Here is a 21,850-nt window from a genome sequence, read left to right on the forward strand (position 1 = left end):
GTGCTGTTGACAGATACTGTAACAGATCTCTGTAATTTGTTGCATGGAGAAGACATGTTGAGCTCTAGAATCTTCATACTGAACAGTGTTTATTCCTCCTACTTCCATCAGTACACTCGTAACAACCTCATCATTACGAAACTTCTATTTGTTCAAACAAGCAGCAAGTAAGCCGTTCAATTATTATTTTTCTTTTTTCTTTTTGCCCTCCATACAAAAACAGTGGAAACACCACATGATGGAGAAGACAGATTTTTGGGATATGTATCTGTCTCGTTTCAACTATTCCTCTCTGGTTTCTCTCAGTCTTGCCCTCTTCATGTAGAGAGGATAGGTTAAGCCTGGTACAGAGGCTATTCCTTTTGGGCTGTTGCCTGTGTATATTTTGTAAATCTAGGCTACTAACTTGATATTTTGTACTTTATGGTGTCTTCACCTACTCTCTCACAGAGAGAGAGCTCCTAAACCTACTCTCTCACAGAGAGTGCTCCTAAACCTACTCTCTCACAGAGAGAGTGCTCCTAAACCTACTCTCTCACAGAGAGAGCTCCTAAACCTAGCTCCTAAATCTACTCTCTCACAGAGAGAGTGCTCCTAAACCTACTCTCTCACAGAGAGAGCTCCTAAACCTAGCTCCTAAATCTACTCTCTCACAGAGAGAGCTCCTAAACCTAGCTCCTAAACCTACTCTCTCACAGAGAGAGAGAGCTCCTAAACCTAGCTCCTAAACCTACTCTCTCACAGAGAGAGTGCTCCTAAACCTAGCTCCTAAATCTACTCTCTCACAGAGAGAGTGCTCCTAAACCTACTCTCTCACAGAGAGAGAGCTCCTAAACCTAGCTCCTAAATCTACTCTCTCACAGAGAGAGTGCTCCTAAACCTAGCTCCTAAACCTAGCTCCTAAACCTAGCTCCTAAACCTACTCTCTCACAGAGAGAGAGCTCCTAAACCTAGCTCCTAAATCTACTCTCTCACAGAGAGAGTGCTCCTAAACCTAGCTCCTAAACCTAGCTCCTAAACCTAGCTCCTAAATCTACTCTCTCACAGAGAGAGAGCTCCTAAACCTAGCTCCTAAACCTAGCTCCTAAACCTAGCTCCTAAACCTACTCTCTCACAGAGAGAGTGCTCCTAAACCTAGCTCCTAAATCTACTCTCTCACAGAGAGAGTGCTCCTAAACCTACTCTCTCACAGAGAGAGAGCTCCTAAACCTAGCTCCTAAACCTACTCTCTCACAGAGAGAGAGCTCCTAAACCTAGCTCCTAAATCTACTCTCTCACAGAGAGAGTGCTCCTAAACCTACTCTCTCACAGAGAGAGCGAGCTCCTAAACCTACTCTCTCACAGAGAGAGTGCTCCTAAACCTACTCTCTCACAGAGAGAGAGAGCTCCTAAACCTAGCTCCTAAACCTACTCTCTCACAGAGAGAGTGCTCCTAAACCTACTCTCTCACAGAGAGAGAGCTCCTAAACCTAGCTCCTAACCTACTCTCTCACAGAGAGTATGTCCCTATTCCACATACGTTTGTCACCTTTTTGACCGTACAAAACAAAGGTTGGACCAGTTCAGTTGTTTGTGTGTGTGGGGCTTTTTGTGTTTAACAGAGAGATGAATGGCAATGTTATTTTTGTATACCGTATACTGTAGTTCACTTGTCATATTAATATCTGCTTTACATTTAATCTATCACTCTGATCACTATTTTCCTGGGTTATTTCTTTGAACAGTTGACAGACCTCCTTGTTTGTGCTGTAACGCAAGAACATTCACACACAAACCTTCAAATAGCTCCTAAACCAAATGATAAATGTCACATGTGCCATGAAGTCAAACCTTTGACACCTTTCCACCTTTCCTAGTAAAACTACAGATTCTACTGAAAATGTAAACATGACCGGGTATTGTAAATGCAATATTGACTTTTATCCAAAAACGTCTTCCTCAGATCTTGTCCACCCACAGAAAGACCACAGTGTTGCTGTGTCCACTCCTTTTACAGAAAGAGGAAGTTGACTTCAGATAAACAGGACATGCTAATTTATTCTGTAAATCTTTAAAGCATCTGTAGCTTTCTTATTGTGACTAAAAAACATTTGTGTCACAGCCACAGGAACTGTAGGGAACACTGGACACTAACTTTGGAATGCAATGTTCCAATTGCAACTCTCAACTTAATATAGAGTGTTATGTAGTAGGTAGTTTAGTGTTCGCACACGGTTAGGTAACACACTCAGGCACAGGCCGAGGGCATGAGACGTGAAAAAACTACCTCAGCTCGCAGTCGGCTCAGTAGGAAAATAGTCTAGAGACGCTGCTGACACTGTTTGTGAGATGCCGGAAAAAAGGCATTTTTTTTAACCGTCCATCGACTCCTGCCGTGTCACCCAAACAAACAAAAACAGTCCCTCAGAGAATGATCAAGTGCACAACTGATAAATAGTCGCTTATAGATATGTCAGTTATGTGGCTAGCTGCCGGCTGAGACTGAGCTTCAACTATCAAATGAACAAGTCAACCACCAAACCCCTGAGAGGAGTTAGTTACTAAGCATGCTGACTGTGGTTTTGACATATTCTCCTAAGCAACAGTGTGACAGTGAGAGGTGAGAAGAGCTGTGTGTGTATATGAAGGGAGGGGGTGGCTGAAGATGTCCATTTCCTTTGTGGGCAGTGCCACAAATTAGGTTAGCTAGCTAAGGCATATATATATCCCAGTATACAGTATACAGAGAAAGCGTTTTTGACCATTTTTGATTCAGAGGGGAATTTTTCAGCATGAAAAACCCAGCAGCGTTAGAGTTCTTGAAACAAACTGGTGTGTCTGGCACGTACTACCAGACCCTGTTCAAAGGTACTTAAATATTTAGTCTTGCCAGTTCACCCTCTGCGTGGCACACGTACACAACCCACGTCTCAATTGTCTCAAGGCTTAAAAATCCTTCTTTAACCTGTCTTCTCCCCTTCATCTACACTGATTGAAGTGGATTTCACCTGGATTAACCTGTTCAGTCTATGGCATGGAAAGAGCAGGTGTCCTTAATGTTTTGTACACTCAGTGTATGTCTTCCTGTCTGTCTGTCTGTCTGTCTTTCCGTATCCATCTATCTGTTCATAGGGCAACATGAAACAAACATCTGCACATTCTGATGTCAAACCACAAGATCTGATCTCAGATCTCTCTTCTAGTTCCATCCTCTTTCCTCCAATAAAGAGGTTGGGGCCATGTAACTAATGTAGCCAAACATAAAAATACATTTCTCAGAAAATAACAGTTACTCTTCTTTTGTTCAGTCTTTATACATTTCTGCAGAATCTTGTCTCTCTTTTTCTCTGTGTGATGTAATCAGACTCACCATACAGGAAGTAGAGCGGTTTGTCAGAGGAACTGTAGTTCGGAGATGGTCAGTGGGACAGAATGGAGAACACCTTGCTCTGTGTGCTACACTGAAAGTACTGTCGATGTATTATTGTCTGTACTGTAATGACTTTCTTTGTCTTTGTTGAATCTACTGTGGACACTGGTGAAGATGCTAGATATTCATTTATTTGATGAAACCTCCATCTTTATGTTTCATCCTCTTTGTCTCTGTCACTGCTTTTCCTTTCTCAGTCATTTTATTTTAAAGAAATAGGTGAGTCAGTTGAAATAGGTGATTCAGTTGAAATAGGTGATTGATACACTATTTATATTGAGTCATTCATGATACGTGTCAGTATTCGGTTGTGTTTGTATGCTCTGTGTAGAAAAGTAAAACAAATGTGTTTCATTTGTCTCATGATACTGTAACAAGTATAAGGTAATGGTATTGTGTTGATTGTGTCTATGCAGAGAAACCTGTTCTGACCATCCAGCCCAACAGCACTCTGTACCCTGGAGAGCAAAGAGGCACTGAGTTCGAAGGTAGGCCTTGAAATACATCCACAGGTACACCTCCAATTGATTCAAATTATGTCATTTAGCCTATCAAAAGCTTCTAAAGCCATGACATAATTTTCCAAGCTGTTTAAAGGCACAGTCAACTTAGTGTATGTAAACTTCTGACCTGCTGGAATTGTGATATAGTGAATTATAAGTGAAAATCTCTCTGTAAACAATTGTTGGAAACATTACTTGTGTCATGCACAAAGTAGAGTGGTTGAAAAACAAGTTTTAATGACTCCAACCTAAGTGTATGTAAACTTCCGACTTCAACTGCATATGCTCCCAAGTGGCGCACAATGGGATTGCCTTGCAGTTCTCCAGCTGTATCCACAGAAAGCGCACAAGGTTCAATGCATGAGGTCAAGCGGCATGGGATGGGCCGCAGAGCCACACAGAAGACGGACCTAGCCCATGGGATACCCCGCCACACTGGGTCGCACAGAGCAACACTTTAAGGGGCATTGCACTAATAATGGGACTGTCAAAGGAAACGTTCCCGCTGTTCTTAATGCCGGTCTGCACGTTCAAACTAAAACAATGTAACTAATAATGGCATCTTTATGTTTTCCTTAATAAAATAATGATACAAATACTCTTTCAAAATGCCATTGTTTATTTGGTTATGTATCGATAATGAATTACTATGGGAATAAATATCACTGAATTACAGAAATATTTAAACAAAGTTAATGAAGGTAAACAAATTGTTGCTTACTGGAGAATACTCTTTCAAACACACACGGTCACGTTGCACAGCGTCATTATGGCAGGTAGCAGGTAGCTGGAAAATAAACTTTCCTAGACGGAGGGTAGGGGAGAATTCTATCGTCAAATGTATTTCTTAGTTCGGTTGGCTGTATAACAACCGGCCGTGATTGCTGCCTGCCATCCAGGACCTCTACAGGCGGTGTCAGAGGAAGGCCCTAAAAATTGTCAAAGACCCCAGCCACCCCAGTCATAGACTGTTCTCTCTACTACTGCATGGCAAGCGGTACCGGAGTGCTAAGTCTAGGACCAGAAGGCTTCTCAAAAGTTTTTACCCCCAAGCCATAAGACTCCTGAACAGGTAATCAAATGGCTACCCGGACTATTTGCATTGTGTGCCCCCAACCCCTCTTTTACGCTGCTGCTACTATCTGTTTGTCATATATGCATAGTCACTTCAACTATATCTACAAGTACATACTACCTCAATCAGCCTGACTAACCGTTTTCTGTACATAGCCTCGCTACTGTTATTTTCAACTGTTGTTTTTATTTCCTTACTTACCTATTGTTCACCTAATAACGTTTTTTTGCACTATTGGTTAGAGCCTGTAAGCATTTCACTGTGACAAATAAACGTTGATTTGATTTGATTTGTTGCAATTTCACTTTAATCCACCAGAAAAGACAAAACAAATAATACAACAAAAAGTATTATTGTTATTACACTTGTAATAAGTGTAATCACATCCGACCGTGATTGGGAGTCCTATAGGGTGGCACACAATTGGCCCAGCATTTCTCTCCCTCTAAAAACAGCAATTCATGTTTTGGCCTTTACAAATACTATTTTGGCATTTATTCAGATTACAATCGCTTATTTTGTTTTTTTGAAAACGAAATAACCTCCAAAATATTGTTATATATTATCAAGTTGATGGCACAGTCATATACTGTAGCGGCACCTACATAAAGCTGAGAGACTCACTCATTCATGGCTTTGGATGAAAATAAATAAGCACCTACATTCTTTCTGATAGTCTTTAATAAAGAAATGTTATGGTTATCCTGACCTGGACACCATGTACAGTATTATAATAGCCCATTATGGGCTGTTTGCAGGACCATATACCTTTACCAACACCTCTCTGTATTTTCATACTTTGTGGATGGGGCCCCCCCAGTGGTGCAGCTGTCTAATCAAATCAAATCAAATGTTATTTGTCACATACACATGGTTAGCAGATGTGAATGTAGCGAAATGCTTGTGCTTCTAATTCTGACAATGCAGTAATAACCAACGAGTAATCTAACCTAACAATTCCAAAACTACTACCTTATACACACAAGTGTAAAGAATGTGTACATAAAGAATATGTACATAAAGATATATGAATGAGTGATGGTACAGTTTAAACGGCATAGGCATAAAGATGCAGTAGATGGTATCGAGGACAGTATATACATGTACATATGAGATGAGTATTGTAGGGTATGTAAACATTATATTAAGTAGCATTGTTTGAAGTGGCTAGTGATACATTTTTACATCAATTTCTATCAATTTCCATTATTAAATTGGCTGGAGTTGAGTCAGTATGTTGGCAGCAGCCACTCAATGTTAGTGGTGGCTGTTTAACAGTCTGATGGCCTTGAGATAGAAGCTGTTTTTCAGTCTCTCGGCCCCTGCTTTGATGCACCTGTACTGACCTCACCTTCTGGATGATAGCGGGGTGAACAGGCATTGGCTCGGGTGGTTGTTGTCCTTGATGGCCTTCCTGTGACATTGGGTGGTGTAGGTGTCCTGGAGGGCAGGTAATTTGCCCCCAGTGATGCGTTGTGCAGACCTCACTACCCTCTGGAGAGCCTTACGGTTGTGGGAGGAGCAGTTGCCGTACCAGGCGGTGATACATCCCGACAGGATGCTCTCAATTGTGCATCTGAAGAAGTTTGTGAGTGCTTTTGGTGACAAGCCAAATTTCTTCAGCCTCCTGGGGTTGAAGCCTTCTTCACCACTCTGTCTGTGTGGGTGGACCAATTCAGTTTGTCGTGATGTGTACGCCGAGGAACTTAAAACTTACTACCCTCTCCACCGCATCGCAATGCAAAATGCGTTGCTACAGATACCCGTGCCGGTCTCCACCGGGAGACCCATGAGGCAGCTTTTGGTTTTAATTTAGAATCCTCCAATCCTCTATTTGTAATTATTGGCGGAGAGTCACGTCATATTTCTCGATACACTGTAGGCCTTCCGTAGGCAACATGAGTCTCACTAGTGTTGAGTAATGTGCTATTAAAAGTGGTCTGTATTATTTATTTAAATGGATTCCCAATAGGATTTGAAGCAATAGCAATAACTATTTTAGCATCGTTTCGCCATTCTCTGATACAAGCATGGGGACTGTTCTTGATAAATCAATGAGATTTTTATGTTGACTGAAACGACCAGACACACACACATGAAAAATACATTATCCTGATACACATCTCATAAACAACACACTAACAAATACATATCTATGTAGACAGTTTTTAACTAAATGTGTCCCTCAGAACCATCTGAGTAATGAATAAGTTAGCTAGCTGACTGTGGTTTTGACACATGCTATTACTGAGCAGTAGTGTGTGTGTGAAGAGAGAGGGAAGGAGGTGGGGGTGAAGATGTCTATTTGGGCTTTGTGGAACAACTGAGGTTAGCACCCTAGGCTTGAAGGGAGGCCTATAGTCAGTATCTATCAGCTATCTATCTGTGCATTGTGGGCGGAGAGATGAAACTACCTTCTGCACATTATGATATCAAACTACAAGCTCTGATCTCATCTCAGGTATCTATTCTCATTTCACCCTCCTTTTATCCATTAAAGAGGAAGGAACCAGTGTGAGTCCATGTAGCGAATCACAAGATATTTGTCAGAAAATAAACTCACCAGCAACTGTTACTCTTTTTTTCACAGTCTTTGTACATTGCTGTAGAATGCTTCTCTCTATTTCTTTGTGTGACGGTAAAGAGGCGTGAACTAATCCGTCTGTCATCATATAGGAAGTAGAGGGGTTTGTCAGAAGAACTGAAGTTCAGAGTTCCAGCAGGACAGAATGGAGTCCACCTTGCTCTGTGTGTTACTCTGTAAGTACTGAGTGAGTGTGTTTGTGTATGAACACTAATTACCTGATTTATTAAACCTTTGATGGATAAAAGGAATAAGACAATCATGTAAATTAAGACAGTTTCATGTTTTAGCTTTTAGTGTGTTTTGTACCTTATTGATAAAACAGTGCAAATACTTATTAGTAAATTACACTAAAGTTGGATAGCAGCAAATATGGTGTAAGTCTACAGATAAAGGATCTTAATTTGGTCACTCTTTTGTTGCTAAGAATTGTCGTTAACCACAGGAAATGCAGATTTTAACAGTATTGCACTTTTCATGTCGCCTAATTTTAGCCAGCTAATATCCTAACCATCAATCAAGCCACATGTTGGACTAAATGTTTAAATCCGGTTGCTGCAGGATTATTTTGCTGTGAACATATAGTTTAATTTAAGATCAAATCAAATCAAATTTTTCAAATCAAATCAAATTTTATTTGTCACACATACACATGGTTAGCAGATGTTAATGCGAGTGTAGCGAAATGCTTGTGCTTCTAGTTCCGACAATGCAGTAATAACGAGCAAGTAATCTAACTAACAATTCCAAAAAAAAACTACTGTCTTATACACAGTGTAAGGGGATAAAGAATATGTACATAAGGATATATGAATGAGTGATGGTACAGAGCAGCATAGGCAAGATACAGTAGATGATATCGAGTACAGTATATACATATGAGATAAGTATGTAAACCAAGTGGCATAGTTAAAGTGGCTAGTGATACATGTATTACATAAGGATGCAGTCGATGATATAGAGTACAGTATCAACGTATGCATATGAGATGAACAATGTAGGGTAAGTAACATTATATAAGGTAGCATTGTTTAAAGTGGCTAGTGATATATTTACATAATTTCCCATCAATTCCCATGATTAAAGTGGCTGGAGTAGAGTCAGTGTCATTGACAGTGTGTTGGCAGTAGCCACTCAATGTTAGTGGTGGCTGTTTAACAGTCTGATGGCCTTGAGATAGAAGCTGTTTTTCAGTCTCTCGGTCCCAGCTTTGATGCACCTGTACTGACCTCGCCTTCTGGATGACAGCGGGGTGAACAGGCAGTGGCTCGGGTGGTTGATGTCCTTGATGATCTTTATGGCCTTCCTGTAGCATCGGGTGGTGTAGGTGTCCTGGAGGGCAGGTAGTTTGCCCCGGTGATGCGTTGTGCAGACCTCACTACCCTCTGGAGAGCCTTACGGTTGAGGGCGGTGCAGTTGCCATACCAGGCGGTGATACAGCCCGCCAGGATGCTCTCGATTGTGCATCTGTAGAAGTTTGTGAGTGCTTTTGGTGACAAGCCGAATTTCTTCAGCCTCCTGAGGTTGAAGAGGCGCTGCTGCGCCTTCCTCACGATGCTGTCTGTGTGAGTGGACCAATTCAGTTTGTCTGTGATGTGTATGCCGAGGAACTTAAAACTTGCTACCCTCTCCACTACTGTTCCATCGATGTGGATGGGGGTGTTCCCTCTGCTGTTTCCTGAAGTCCACAATCATCTCCTTAGTTTTGTTGACGTTGAGTGTGAGGTTATTTTCCTGACACCACACTCCGAGGGCCCTCACCTCCTCCCTGTAGGCCGTCTCGTCGTTGTTGGTAATCAAGCCTACCACTGTTGTGTCGTCCGCAAACTTGATGATTGAGTTGGAGGCGTGCATGGCCACGCAGTCGTGGGTGAACAGGGAGTACAGGAGGGGGCTCAGAACGCACCCTTGTGGGGCCCCAGTGTTGAGGATCAGCGGGGAGGAGATGTTGTTGCCTACCCTCACCACCTGGGGGCGGCCCGTCAGGAAGTCCAGTACCCAGTTGCACAGGGCGGGGTCGAGACCCAGGGTCTCGAGCTTGATGACGAGCTTGGAGGGTACTATGATCATATATCTGTATATGAGGTGGGGGTGAATGACCACCCTACACCCTACACTGAAGTAGCATCTCTGTGAGAACCTGAGCTTGTAGACCAGATGGTGTGGTGGTGTGGTGAGCATTTAACCAGGTCACCACTCAGGAAATAAAGAGTAGCTCTAACTCAGTGGTTACTAAATGTGCTGTCAATGATGATGAATGCAAAATGCTATATTTGTTGGATGTGTTCTAGTATCAAGTTGTGAATATTGTAAATGGTTGAGAGTTCCGTCTCTACAGATATAGTAAACTGTACTAAGAGATTGATGAGTGTTGACAAGCTATACCTCATGGTGCTATGGACAAAAGAGACTATCAAGACTGAAAACTAACAATGCTATTCATAAGGTTGTCTTCAGCTAACGTGGTACTATCTAGCTATGCTATTAGCCAACTAGGTGAAAACTAGCTAGCTAACACCAAAAGCTCACGGCTAATCATCGAATTGTACACGCAAAACCCGGTTCAGCAATGCTTTTCCCACAAAGTTATTATGGGCCCTGTACCCCATGGAAAACAAACATTCTCAGGCAGCTCTCGATCAAGTCCAGTGAGTTTTGTAAGATTTTACTGAGTACCGGCCTGTGCTGAGCTTAAAACCTGTTAAGGATCAGGTGAATTTTTTCAACATTTTGTTAAAAATCGCGCACCGGCCTGTGCTGAGCTTAAGCCACAATTCCTAGTCCTCACGGCTAATGAAAGCTAGCTAACCGCCGTCTGGGTATAGCCATTTTAGCCGTTGTATTTAGTTTGCCTTGCATTGAGTTGCTTTGTGCCTACTAACTGAACCAGACCCACTTTGTGGGGATTCGGTCCACGTGAGTTATTTTGCTTCAAGTGCTTGTTTGATGTTACCTCTTTGACACCACTACCTCTGGTGAGCACGAGTCACCTGGCACCTGATGCACACTAATTACTGTCTACTATTACCAGTTGTGATTTAGGCATGTAAATATTGGTGGGGCCCCCAAAAAAGTGGGATGCATGCCAGCATAGCCACTACACAACACAACACTAAACAATACATTAATTGCACTATAACAAACGTACCCCACAAACTGTTAGGGCCTAAATAAAGCTGTCCCAACAGCAGTGTCACCACAGCAGTCACAACACCTTACCACTGCTACACATGGCTATCAGCGTAGCCTTGTCTGGCAGCGAAATAGTTCATTCAGCCTCATTTACTGCCTTTAAAAAAACATAGCTGATATGGCTTACTTGCTTAAACAAATGGTGTCTACTGACAATTGAGATTTATGAACTATAGCATAAGGGGACGACAAGTGGATAAGAGGCAATCCGCAATTTCAATTAAGACATTAATAAGTGAGCTAAGATGGACGTAGTCTATATAACTATTTGTTCAGCACTTTTGAAATGTAGTGACAGAATTCAGAACATGAGCCGTACATACAGTGTTCTCCCTGTACACCAAGTCAGAACCTTAGGATAAATAAAGGGGGCATATAAGCAGACAATGAAAGCTCTTACAATATTCGATGATTACATTTCTCAAAAACAGGTTATAGGCTACATGTGCACCACCAAGTCACAACAGTAGACAAAATTAAGAGGTGAAAATGGACCACATTATTAGGGTGATGCACATGTTCTTCAAACAGCTTTTACTACACAACATACACTTAGTATTGCTTTCTTAGCTTCAGTATACATATATCCCTGTCATATTACATAATTTATGCAGCGGCATACAATACATTTTTGGACTCACCTTGTTGTGCTGTGTTCACTTGAACAGGAAGCTGGCGCGGCGGTCCTTCGTGGACAAATTTTGTCATCAAACTTTGCCATCAAAGTCTGGCATTCTCTGGATTTATGGTGCTTTCAAGACAACTGGGAACTCTGGAAAGAAAAGGTTGAATCATGATGACATCAGTGATCTTCAAGTAGCTCTAGAAAGAGGCCCGAGTTGGATGAAAGTTCAAAACGTATAGTCCCAGTCGTAGCTCGATTTTCCAGTGTTCCCAGTTGTCTTAAACCCACTAAAGTCAGATTTTGCAGTTCTGAGTTAACAGTTGCTTTGATCAAGGCACAAATCATGCTTCATTGACAGCATGGCCACTGTTGATTGTTTATCATTTTAAACGAGGAAAATAGACCCCTACTCTTAGACTTGGGACCACACAGCCACTCCCCTGAGTAGCAGGCTAATGATTGCTTTGCAATGCTTACAGTTACATTTGCGATTTCCAACTTGTGTAATGTTTATCTCCAAAGGCCGATGAGCACCGACACGTTTTATCTATAATTTCTCTTCATTATTTCTCTTCAGATGACAAGGATTAAAAAGGATATGCCAGTAGATTGTTAACTTGATTCATGATGATGACTGCTACCTAAGATTTTGACAGGATTAGTCCAATCAAAGCTACTGTACATGATTTGACGTCATTTTATCTGTGTCCAATGACCTTGAGGCTTCTTGGATGGACAGTTCTAATGTAACTCTATGGTAGCACCCAAGGGGCTAGAATTTTAGAGCTCTATCCTTAGACTTGGTGGTGAAGTAGTGTCCCCATGAGTGACAGAACACTGAGCCAATCACAGTGCAACGCTCCGTATTTTCTGCTGGCTTGCCCCACCACCACAGAAAGCACTGAGCTAGGTTGAAACCCCTTCATTTTGGAGCTGCCTTATCAAGAAAACAAAAAAGAGACCATGGTTGTGGTTGAATACTCAAACTAACCACACTAACCTACTATGTGTGATGTAAATTGAGTATGTAGTATGCTTGTTGGTCATAGTATGGATCGAGTTAGTATGCCAAAAGTTCCCGGATGTCGTACTACATTTGCCGAATTACGAAGTATACACGCAATGGACACTATTTCTGTACTTTTAGGGCCCATAATGCAATTCTTTAGAAAATGGGTGTGGCTTCACAACATTTTCAAATTTGAGAAAAAAGGTGGAAAATATGCAGCCAAAGTCCAACAAGAGCAGATACAAATTCATTGCTTTAACTAAATATGACAAAGCTAAGACAATGTTGAGCAATGTAGTAAAGTAATGACTTCTCAAATAAGTTATTCTAAACGTTATTTTGGCTGACAATGTGTTGGCTACGCTATGGTTACGAACCACATAGCATATCATAGCACTTCTGTAACGTACAATTGACCTTATTTTAGTGCCCAAAAAAACGTAATACTTCCAGGTCAAAAGTAATATGAATATCATTGTAAAGTACAATTTCTCCCCTGTCCAGCAAAATCAATGACGAGACCTTCATGCCGCCCGGCTCTGCGTAATTAAAGAAGTCAATGAGCTCTACGTAATTAAAGAAGTCAATGAGCTCTGTGTAATTACAGAAGTCAATGAGCTCTACGTAATTAAAGAAGGCAATGAGCTCTGCGTAATTAAAGAAGGCAATGAGCTCTGCATAATTAAAGAAGGCAATGAGCTCTGCATAATTAAAGAAGGCAATGAGCTCTGCATAATTAAAGAAGGCAATGAGCTCTGCATAATTAAAGAAGGCAATGAGCTCTGTGTAATTAAAGAAGGCAATGAGCTCTGTGTAATTAAAGAAGGCAATGAGCTCTGCGTAATTAAAGAAGGCAATGAACTCTGTGTAATTAAAGAAGTCAATGAGCTCTGTGTAATTAAAGAAGTCAATGAGCTCTGTGTAATTAAAGAAGTCAATGAGCTCTGCGTAATTAAAGAAGTCAATGAGCTCTACGTAATTAAAGAAGTCAATGAGATCTGTGTAATTACAGAAGGCTGAGCTCTCCGTAATTAAAGAAGTCAATGAGCTCTGCGTAATTAAAGAAGGCAATGAGCTCTGCGTAATTAAAGAAGGCAATGAGCTCTGCGTAATTAAAGAAGTCAATGAGCTCTGCGTAATTAAAGAAGGCAATGAGCTCTGCGTAATTAAAGGCAATGAGCTCTGCGTAATTAAAGAAGGCAATGAACTCTGTGTAATTAAAGAAGTCAATGAGCTCTACGTAATTAAAGAAGTCAATGAGATCTGTGTAATTACAGAAGGCAATGAGCTCTCCGTAATTAAAGAAGTCAATGAGCTCTGCGTAATTAAAGAAGGCAATGAGCTCTGCGTAATTAAAGAAGGCAATGAGCTCTGCGTAATTAAAGAAGTCAATGAGCTCTGCGTAATTAAAGAAGGCAATGAGCCCTGTGTAATTAAAGAAGGCAATGAGCTCTGCGTAATTAAAGAAGTCAATGAGCTCTGTGTAATTAAAGAAGGCAATGAGCTCTGTCGAGTCTTTTTAAAAATAGCGGCTGGGGACGTGAAACCTAGTAAAGGGAAGGGGGAGATAAGCCATGTGGGAAAATAGCTTTTTCACCCGATCTGTCCAACTGTCTCTAAAATGTAAATAAAACACTATAAAGAGTTTGTATGTGTCATTGCATGCCTATTTGAAGATTTGTTTTGAATTTGAATTGGGCTTTTAGAGCGGCGCTAAAGTTATCTTCAGAAGTAAACAGCTGCTGTTGCGGCTTTGGAGAGTCATGGCGGCTTGCAATGATGATGTAAAAATGAATGCATTCAGTTGTACAATTGACTAGGTATCCCCCCTTACCCTGTCCCTTTCTTGTTTTTAATGCGTGCTGTACATTACGTTATGACACGTCACAATTTAACAGCATCTGATGGCTCAGTTATTTCAACTTTTCTCCAAAACGATCTGGCCATTACCATGTCAATCAATGCTTGGATAGAAACACACCCCAGATGTTGATGCCAACACAGTCGCTACAGTCCCATTAGTTTTCATTGCAGTCTCATTTGAATGTAGCCTCGCAAATTTGTTCGGAATGGGGTTAGTCAACAGTAGGTGACAGTATGTTAGCTAGCTAACAAACTTGTCTACATGCTATCTACCTAACTACCCAACAGTTATTGACTTGGTTATTCACATCATTCTTAGCTAAGTGGTATAGTCTTTGTGCGTTCTCAATGAACATAAATTAGCTCAGGCTATCTACTCTAATTTTAGAGCACTCTGGTCTGAGTGTGCCAGAGTGCAGAATAATTGATGAATTTGCGAATGCTCATCACGCGTTGAATATGGCCGGTGTCAGAAAAAGTCGGCAAAAAAGTCTCATTAAATTGTTGCCAGCAACACAGTTACAGTCACCAATGCTCTGGATAACATGAAAACAGCCTAACCAGCTCTGCTGTGGTGAGTAAAATGGTCAGAGTAAAGTGTTCTCTCATTTGTGCCTAGAAGTAGCTAGCCAGTTAGCTTGTGATGTGGGCTTCGATGCTGTAGTGATGGTCAGAACGCTCAGATCAACCCAAGTCCTCTGCCAGTGTGCGCTCTGACTTCCAGCATCAACTTCCTGTAGACAGGCATGGTGCTACGCTAGTATGCTCAACTGAAAGGATACCGTTCGTTTACAGTATACTTCCATGGCTAAATAGTAAACTCAGCAAAAAAAAGAAACGTCAATTTTTCAGGACCCTGTCTTTCAAAGACAATTCATAAAAATCCAAATAACTTCACAGATCTTCATTGTAAAGGGTTTAAACACTGTTTCTCATGCTTGTTCAATGAACCATAAACAATTAATGAACATGTACCTGTGGAACGGTCGTTAAGACACTAGGAGTTTACAGATGGTAGGCAATAAGTAGGCCTTTCTACTGACTCTGAAAAACACCAAAAGAAAGATGCCCAGGGTCCCTGCTCATCCGTGTGAATGTGCCTCAGGCATGCTGCAAGAAGGCATGAGGACTGCAGATGCAGCCAGGGCAATAAATTGCAATGTCCGTACTGTGAGACGCCTAAGACAGCGCTACAGGGAGACAGGACGGACAGCTGATCGTCCTCGCAGTGCCAGACCACGTGTAACAACACCTGCACTGGATTGGTACATCCGAACATCATACCTGCGGGACAGGTACATGATGGCAACAACAACTGCCCGAGTTACACCAGGAACGCACAATCCCTCCATCAGTGCTCAGACTGTCCACAATAGGCTGAGAGAGGCTGGACTGAGGGCTTGTAGGCCTGTTGTAAGGCAGGTCCTCACCAGACATCACCGGCAACAACGTTGCCTATGGGCACAAACCCACCATCGCTGGACCAGACAGGACTGGCAAAAAGTTATCTTCACTGACAAGTTGCAGTTTTGTCTCACCAGGGGTGATGGTCGGATTCACGTTTATCGTTGAAGGAATGAGCGTTACACCGAGGCCTGTATTCTGGAGCGGGATCGATTTGGAAGTGGACGGTCAGTCATGGTCTGGGGCGGTGTGCCACAGCATCATCGGAATGAGCTTGTTGTAATTGCAGGCAATCTCAATGCTGTGTATTACAGGGAAGACATCCTCCCTCATGTGGTATCCTTCCTGCAGGCTCATTCTGACATGACCCTCCAGCATGACAATGCCACCAGCCATACTGCTCGTTCTGTGCGTGATTTCCTGCAAGACAGGAATGTCAGTGTTCTGCCATGGCCAACTAAGAGCCTGAATCTCAATCCCATTGAGCACGTCTGGGACCTGTTGGATCGGAGTGTGAGGGCTAGGGTCATTCCACCCCAGAAATGTCCGGGAACTTGCAGGTGCCTTGGTGGAAGAGTCAGGTAACATCTCACAGCAAGAACTGGCAAATCTCGTGCAGTCCATGAGGAGGAGATGCACTGCAGTACTTAATGCAGCTATTGGCCACACCACATACTGACTGTGACTTTGGATTTGGACTCCCCCCCTTTGTTTAGGGACGCATTCCATTTCTGTTAGTCACATGTCTGTGGAACTTGTTCAGTTTATGTCTGTTGTTGAGTCTTGTTATGTTCATATAAATATTTACACGTTATTAAGTTTTCTGAAAATAAATGCAGTTGACAGTGAGAGGACGTTTCTTTTTTTGCTGAGTTTATATAGTATGTAGTATATACTCATTAAGTATGTACTATACAGTATGTTAGTATGGGTTTTTCGGACACAGCCCATGTTTGTATGCGGCTTTATTAACTGAATGATAGATTTTTTACAACGTTTGCAAACTGATATATGACACATTAATGCCAAAATAACATGCAAAACAAGCAAAAAATGTGAGGCTCATAACAGGTTCTGCCCCACATTGTCAGGCCTGTTCAGTACTCCTGTTGTCCTGGTTTCCAGTGGTTTGCAGAAGTGGATGTCTTCTTTAATTGACCCCCATAACCGTAACGGACATAAGACCAGGAGTTGTGCCAGGCCCGCCACATCTGTTGACTCATCCAGCTGTAACACAACAAATGTAGAATTACTGATGGTAGCATTGGATGTGCTCGTGGAAGCAGAACAATGTGATGTTGACAGGTGCAGGTGTAGTACTGTTCGTAGATATACTACCAGTGTAGCTGCTATGTGTCTCTGGATGTGGGCCTTACTTTAACCCTTTATCAAATACAGCCCCGTATGTACACTCTCTGTTTTACACATGTTGACTTTCTCTTGGAGAAGAGTGTCATCTCCTTATGTACACTCTCTGTTTTACACTTGTTGACTTTCTCTTGGAGAAGTGGTATGACTAAACAGGTTGTTCCTTCCTACTCTCTGTTTTCCATGGTCCTATGCTCCTTGCAGAATCTTTTGGACGGAGAGAAAGTTCACTGTTGTTAAGGTCCTTTAGTGAAAGACAGTGCAACAGTTTATCCACAGCTGTTGTTTATCCACAGTGTTGTCTCTAAGGACACACACGTGCAAGCGTGCATGCATGTGTGTGTGTACGTGCGGGTGGATGCATGTAAGTGTGTACACGTGTGTGTTTGTTAAGTGGGGGAGGCTGAAGTTGTTAAATTTACTTGGTGATCAGTGGAACAACTGAAATTAGTTGGGTAGGCTTGAAACCTAACAACTTAGCAAAGGGCCTTCAAGCATCTGTTCTATTCTCGTTCCATCCTCCTTTCCTCCAGTAAAGAGGAAGGAACCAGTGTGACATCATGGAGTGTGGGGCCATACAGAGAAGTTGGTCAGAAAATAAACACGTCTTTAAACACTGCTGTTTTTTCTCACAGTCTTCATTTCTGTAGAATGCTTTTCTCTCTATTCCTCTGTGTGACGGTAAAGAGGCGTGAACTAGAGGTCAACCGATTTGTGATTTTTCAACGCCGATACCGATTATTGGAGGACCAAAAAAAGTCGCGACCGATTAATCTGGCAATTTATTTATTTGTAATAATGACAGTTACAACAATACTGAATGAACACTTATTTTAACTTAATATAATACATCAATACAATCAATTTAGTCTCAAATAAATAATGAAACATGTTAAATTTGGTTTAAATAATGCAAAAACAAAGTGTTGGAGAAGAAAGTAAAAGTGCAATATGTGCTATGTAAGAAAGCTAACGTTAAGTTACTTGCTCAGAACATGAGAACATATGAAAGCTGGTGGTTTCTTTTAACATGAGTCTTCAATATTCCCAGGTAACAAGTTTTAGGTTGTAGTTATTATAGGACTATTTCTCTCTCTACCATTTGTATTTCATTAACCTTTGACTATTGGATGTTCTTATAGGCACTTTAGTATTGCCAGTGTAACTGTATAGCTTCCGTCCCTCTCCTCGCTCAAACCAGGAACACATCGACAACAGCCACCCTCGAAGTAGCGTTACCCATTCAGAACAAGGGGAACAACCACTCCAAGTCTCAGAGCGAGTGACGTTTGAAACGCTATTAGCACGCACCCCGCTAACTAGCTAGCCATTTCACATCGGTTACACCAGCCTAATCTCGGGAGTTGATAGGCTTGAACACATAAACAGCTCAATGCTTGAAGCACAGCGAAGAGCTGCTGGCAAAACGCAGTAAAGTGCTGTTTGAATGAATGCTTACGAGCCTGCTGGTGCCTACCATCGCTCAGTCAGACTGCTCAATCAAATCATAGACTTAGTTATAACATAACACACAGAAATACGAGCATTAGGTTGACCATTAATATGGTCAAATCCGGAAACTATAATCTCGAAAACAAGATGTTCATTCTTTCAGTGAAATACAGAACCGTTCCATATTTGATCTAACGGTGGCATTCATAAGTCAAAATATTCCTGTTACATTGCACAACCTTCAATGTTATGTCATAATTATGTAGAATTCTGGCAAATTAGGCAGCCCAAACTGTTGCATATACACTGACTCTGTGTGCAATGAACGCAAGAGAAGTGACACAATTTCACCTGGTTAATATTGCCTGCTAACATGGATTTCTTTTAGCTAAATATGCAGGTTTAAAAATATATACTTCTGTGTATTGATTTTAAGAAATGCATTGATGTTCATGGATAGGTACACATTGGAGCAACGACAGTCCTTTTTCACGAATACGCACCGCATCGATTATATGCATCGCAGGACACGTTAGATAAACTAGTAATATCATCAACAATGTGTAGTTAACTAGTGATTATGATTGATTGATTTTTTACAAGATAAGTTTAATGCTAGCTAGCAACTTACCTTGGCTTCTACTGCATTCGCGTAACAGGCAGGCTCCCCCGTGTAGTGCAATGTAAAGCAGGTGGTTAGAGCATTGGACTAGTTAACCGTAAGGTTGCAAGATTGAATCCCAGAGCTGACAAGGTAAAAATCTGTCGGTCTGCCCCTGAACAAGGCAGTTAACCCACCGTTCCTAGGCCGTCATTGAAAATAAGAATGTGTTCTTAACTGACTTGCCTAGTTAAATAAATTAAGGTGTAAAAAAATATATTTAAAAAATCGGCCAAATCGGTGTCCAAAAATACAGATTTCAGTTTGGTATGAAAACTTGAAATCGGCCATAATTAATCGGCCATTCCGATTAATCGGTCGACATCTAGCGTGAACTAATAATCATATAGGAAGTAGAGGGGTTTGTCAGAAGAACTGTAGTTCAGAGATCATCGTCAGGACAGAATGGAGCACACCTTGCCTGCAGCAAAAGCCTCTATCCCGTCCTCTGGCTAGGCAGAGTACTTTAGGATTTTAGTCACTTCGGTGTAACAAGGGCCTTGCCGTGCGGCCCTACCAACCCTTCCATGTATTCGTAATGGCCCTTCGCGTGAGTTGGGTTTGTTCCTTCGTTCACGTTGTCACTCCCTTATTTCCCGGTCTAGTATGGGGCCTTGGATAGATGAGTACTTTATTACTTTATGTTTATAGATTCTTCCTATACTCCCTTACCTTGTCTCTTCTTCTCTTATATATCAATACCTAATAACTTATTTTCTATTAGTTATTATGCTCGTCAGCCAGTAGTCACATGTATTTTCACTTTCCCAAAGATATATTATTGTCCACACAATGAAATATTCTTTAGTGCAATCACTTGAACCTATAACCAGGGTCACTTTCTGTTCAGTGAGAGTGTCAAAGGCGTTTGCTCTCCAGATCGTTAATCTGGCCTAGTTGTCAAAGTTTCAAGCTTTTATTAAGTCACACTGTTTTTTGTCTTATACACGTTATTACAATTCAATGGTTATACCGTCCTAATACATCAATAATGCTCAATCAATCCTTAATGTGCTATGCTATGCCAAATAATATTCCAAATATAATTTGCTTAACTCACTTCTTATAACTCTTAAACAAAGCAAATAGCCATATATTTACCTTAAAGCTCTATTCCCTTGGTCCTTCCCGAAACTGCTCTTTATAAGAGTACTAACATTTTGGCAGCCTCCGCTGTATATAATACTATAATTTCTTATTTAGTCCGAATTTCCTATGGTTACACTTTTTACTGCCAACTGTTTAGATATTGATTCCCTTTTATCAACCCTTGGCTACTACGAGGCTTACTTATTTCTGGGCTTTTTCAATCTTGCCAAACTGCAATTGTCACTGACACACCAAAGATGGAACTTGTTGCTCCCAAGAGTTCTCTACGCCTCGCGCTGTTGAGGGGTGAAGTTCTCTCTTTCACAACTTTGTTCTCTTATTCTTTTTAAGTGGTGTGAGCTTCCAGTGTACAACACAATTCTTAAGATATACCAGTCAATAGTTTGCTCGTGCCTTGATGTCAAAGTAGTCAATGTGGATAGGGGGGTGTTCCCTCTGCTGTTTCCTGAAGTCCACAATCATCTCCTTAGTTTTGTTGACGTTGAGTGTGAGGTTATTTTCCTGACACCACACTCCGAGGGCCCTACCTCCTCCCTGTAGGCCGTCTCGTCGTTGTTGGTAATCAAGCCTACCACTGTTGTGTCGTCCGCAAACTTGATGATTGAGGCGGAGGCGTGCATGGCCACGCAGTCGTGGGTGAACAGGGATTACAGGAAAGGGCTCAGAACGCACCCTTGTGGGGGCCCAGTGTTGAGGATCAGCGGGGTGGGGATGTTGTTACCTACCCTCACCACCTGGGGGCGGCCCGTCAGGAAGTCCAGTACCCAGTTGCACAGGGCGGGGTCGAGACCCAGGGTCTCGAGCTTGATGACGAGTTTGGAGGGTAATATGGTGTTAAATGCTGAGCTGTAGTCGATGAACAGCATTCTCACGTAGGTATTCCTCTTGTCCAGATGGGTTAGGGCAATGTGCAGTGTGGTTGAGATTGCATCGTCTGTGGACCTATTTGGGCGGTAAGCAAATTGGAGTGGGTCTAGGGTGTCAGGTAGGGTGGAGGTGATATGGTCCTTGACTAGTCTCTCAAAGCACTTCATAATGACGTAAGTGAGTGCTACGGGGCGGTAGTCGTTTAGCTCAGTTACCTTAGCTTTCTTGGGAACAGGAACAATCGTGGCCCTCTTGAAGCATGTGGGAACAGCAGACTGGGATAGGGATTGATTGAATATGTCCGTAAACACACCAGCCAGCTGGTCTGCGCATGCTCTGAGGGCGCGGATGAGGGCGCTGCTGGGGATGCCGTCTGGGCCTGCAGCCTTGCGAGGGTTAACACGTTTAAATGTTTTACTCACCTCAGCTCACCTCGGCTGCAGTGAAGGACTATGTAGCACTTACTCCAATGTTAGTTCCTTCAGCACTGATGCCCATAAGTATTCTTCCGTTGGGGCGTTGGTTTGGTAGGTCTGTTCATACCACTCCTCCTCAGTCTTCCTATAGGTTGGTTCTTGTTTAATGCCCAGTACTTGTAGTTCCCGTACATTTGGCTCCCTCTGCTGGTCGCATGCTGTTGTGGCAGTTTCTTCCTTTATTCCCCAGTCAATAGTTGTTCTTAGAGCCCATAAATGTGGCTCTGGATCTGGACCGGGCACTGAGGGAGG

General features: G+C 42.0%; 2 protein-coding genes across 18 annotated transcripts in view; both read left to right on the forward strand.

Annotated features, from left to right (window-relative positions):
• The window catches only part of LOC112259872 (Fc receptor-like protein 5), a 237,826-nt gene that overhangs the window by 153,203 nt on the left and 62,773 nt on the right, over positions 1 to 21,850 (forward strand). The window lies entirely within an intron of this gene.
• The window catches only part of LOC112260979 (basement membrane-specific heparan sulfate proteoglycan core protein), a 203,310-nt gene that overhangs the window by 116,362 nt on the left and 65,098 nt on the right, over positions 1 to 21,850 (forward strand). The window contains exon 1 of one of the 10 annotated variants that reach the window (XM_042328228.1): positions 7,629 to 7,747. The exons of 8 other annotated variants lie outside the window; for them this stretch is intronic. In XM_042328228.1, the coding sequence (XP_042184162.1) occupies positions 7,717 to 7,747 (31 nt within the window). In that variant the 5' untranslated portion in view covers positions 7,629 to 7,716. Of the gene's footprint in view, positions 1 to 7,628; positions 7,748 to 21,850 lie in introns of those variants that run through there. One more of the 10 variants, XM_042328229.1, reaches the window with a different exon arrangement.

The sequence above is a fragment of the Oncorhynchus tshawytscha genome, linkage group LG10 (genome assembly GCF_018296145.1).
Source record: "Oncorhynchus tshawytscha isolate Ot180627B linkage group LG10, Otsh_v2.0, whole genome shotgun sequence".
In the NCBI taxonomy this organism is placed as follows: Eukaryota; Metazoa; Chordata; class Actinopteri; order Salmoniformes; family Salmonidae; genus Oncorhynchus; species Oncorhynchus tshawytscha.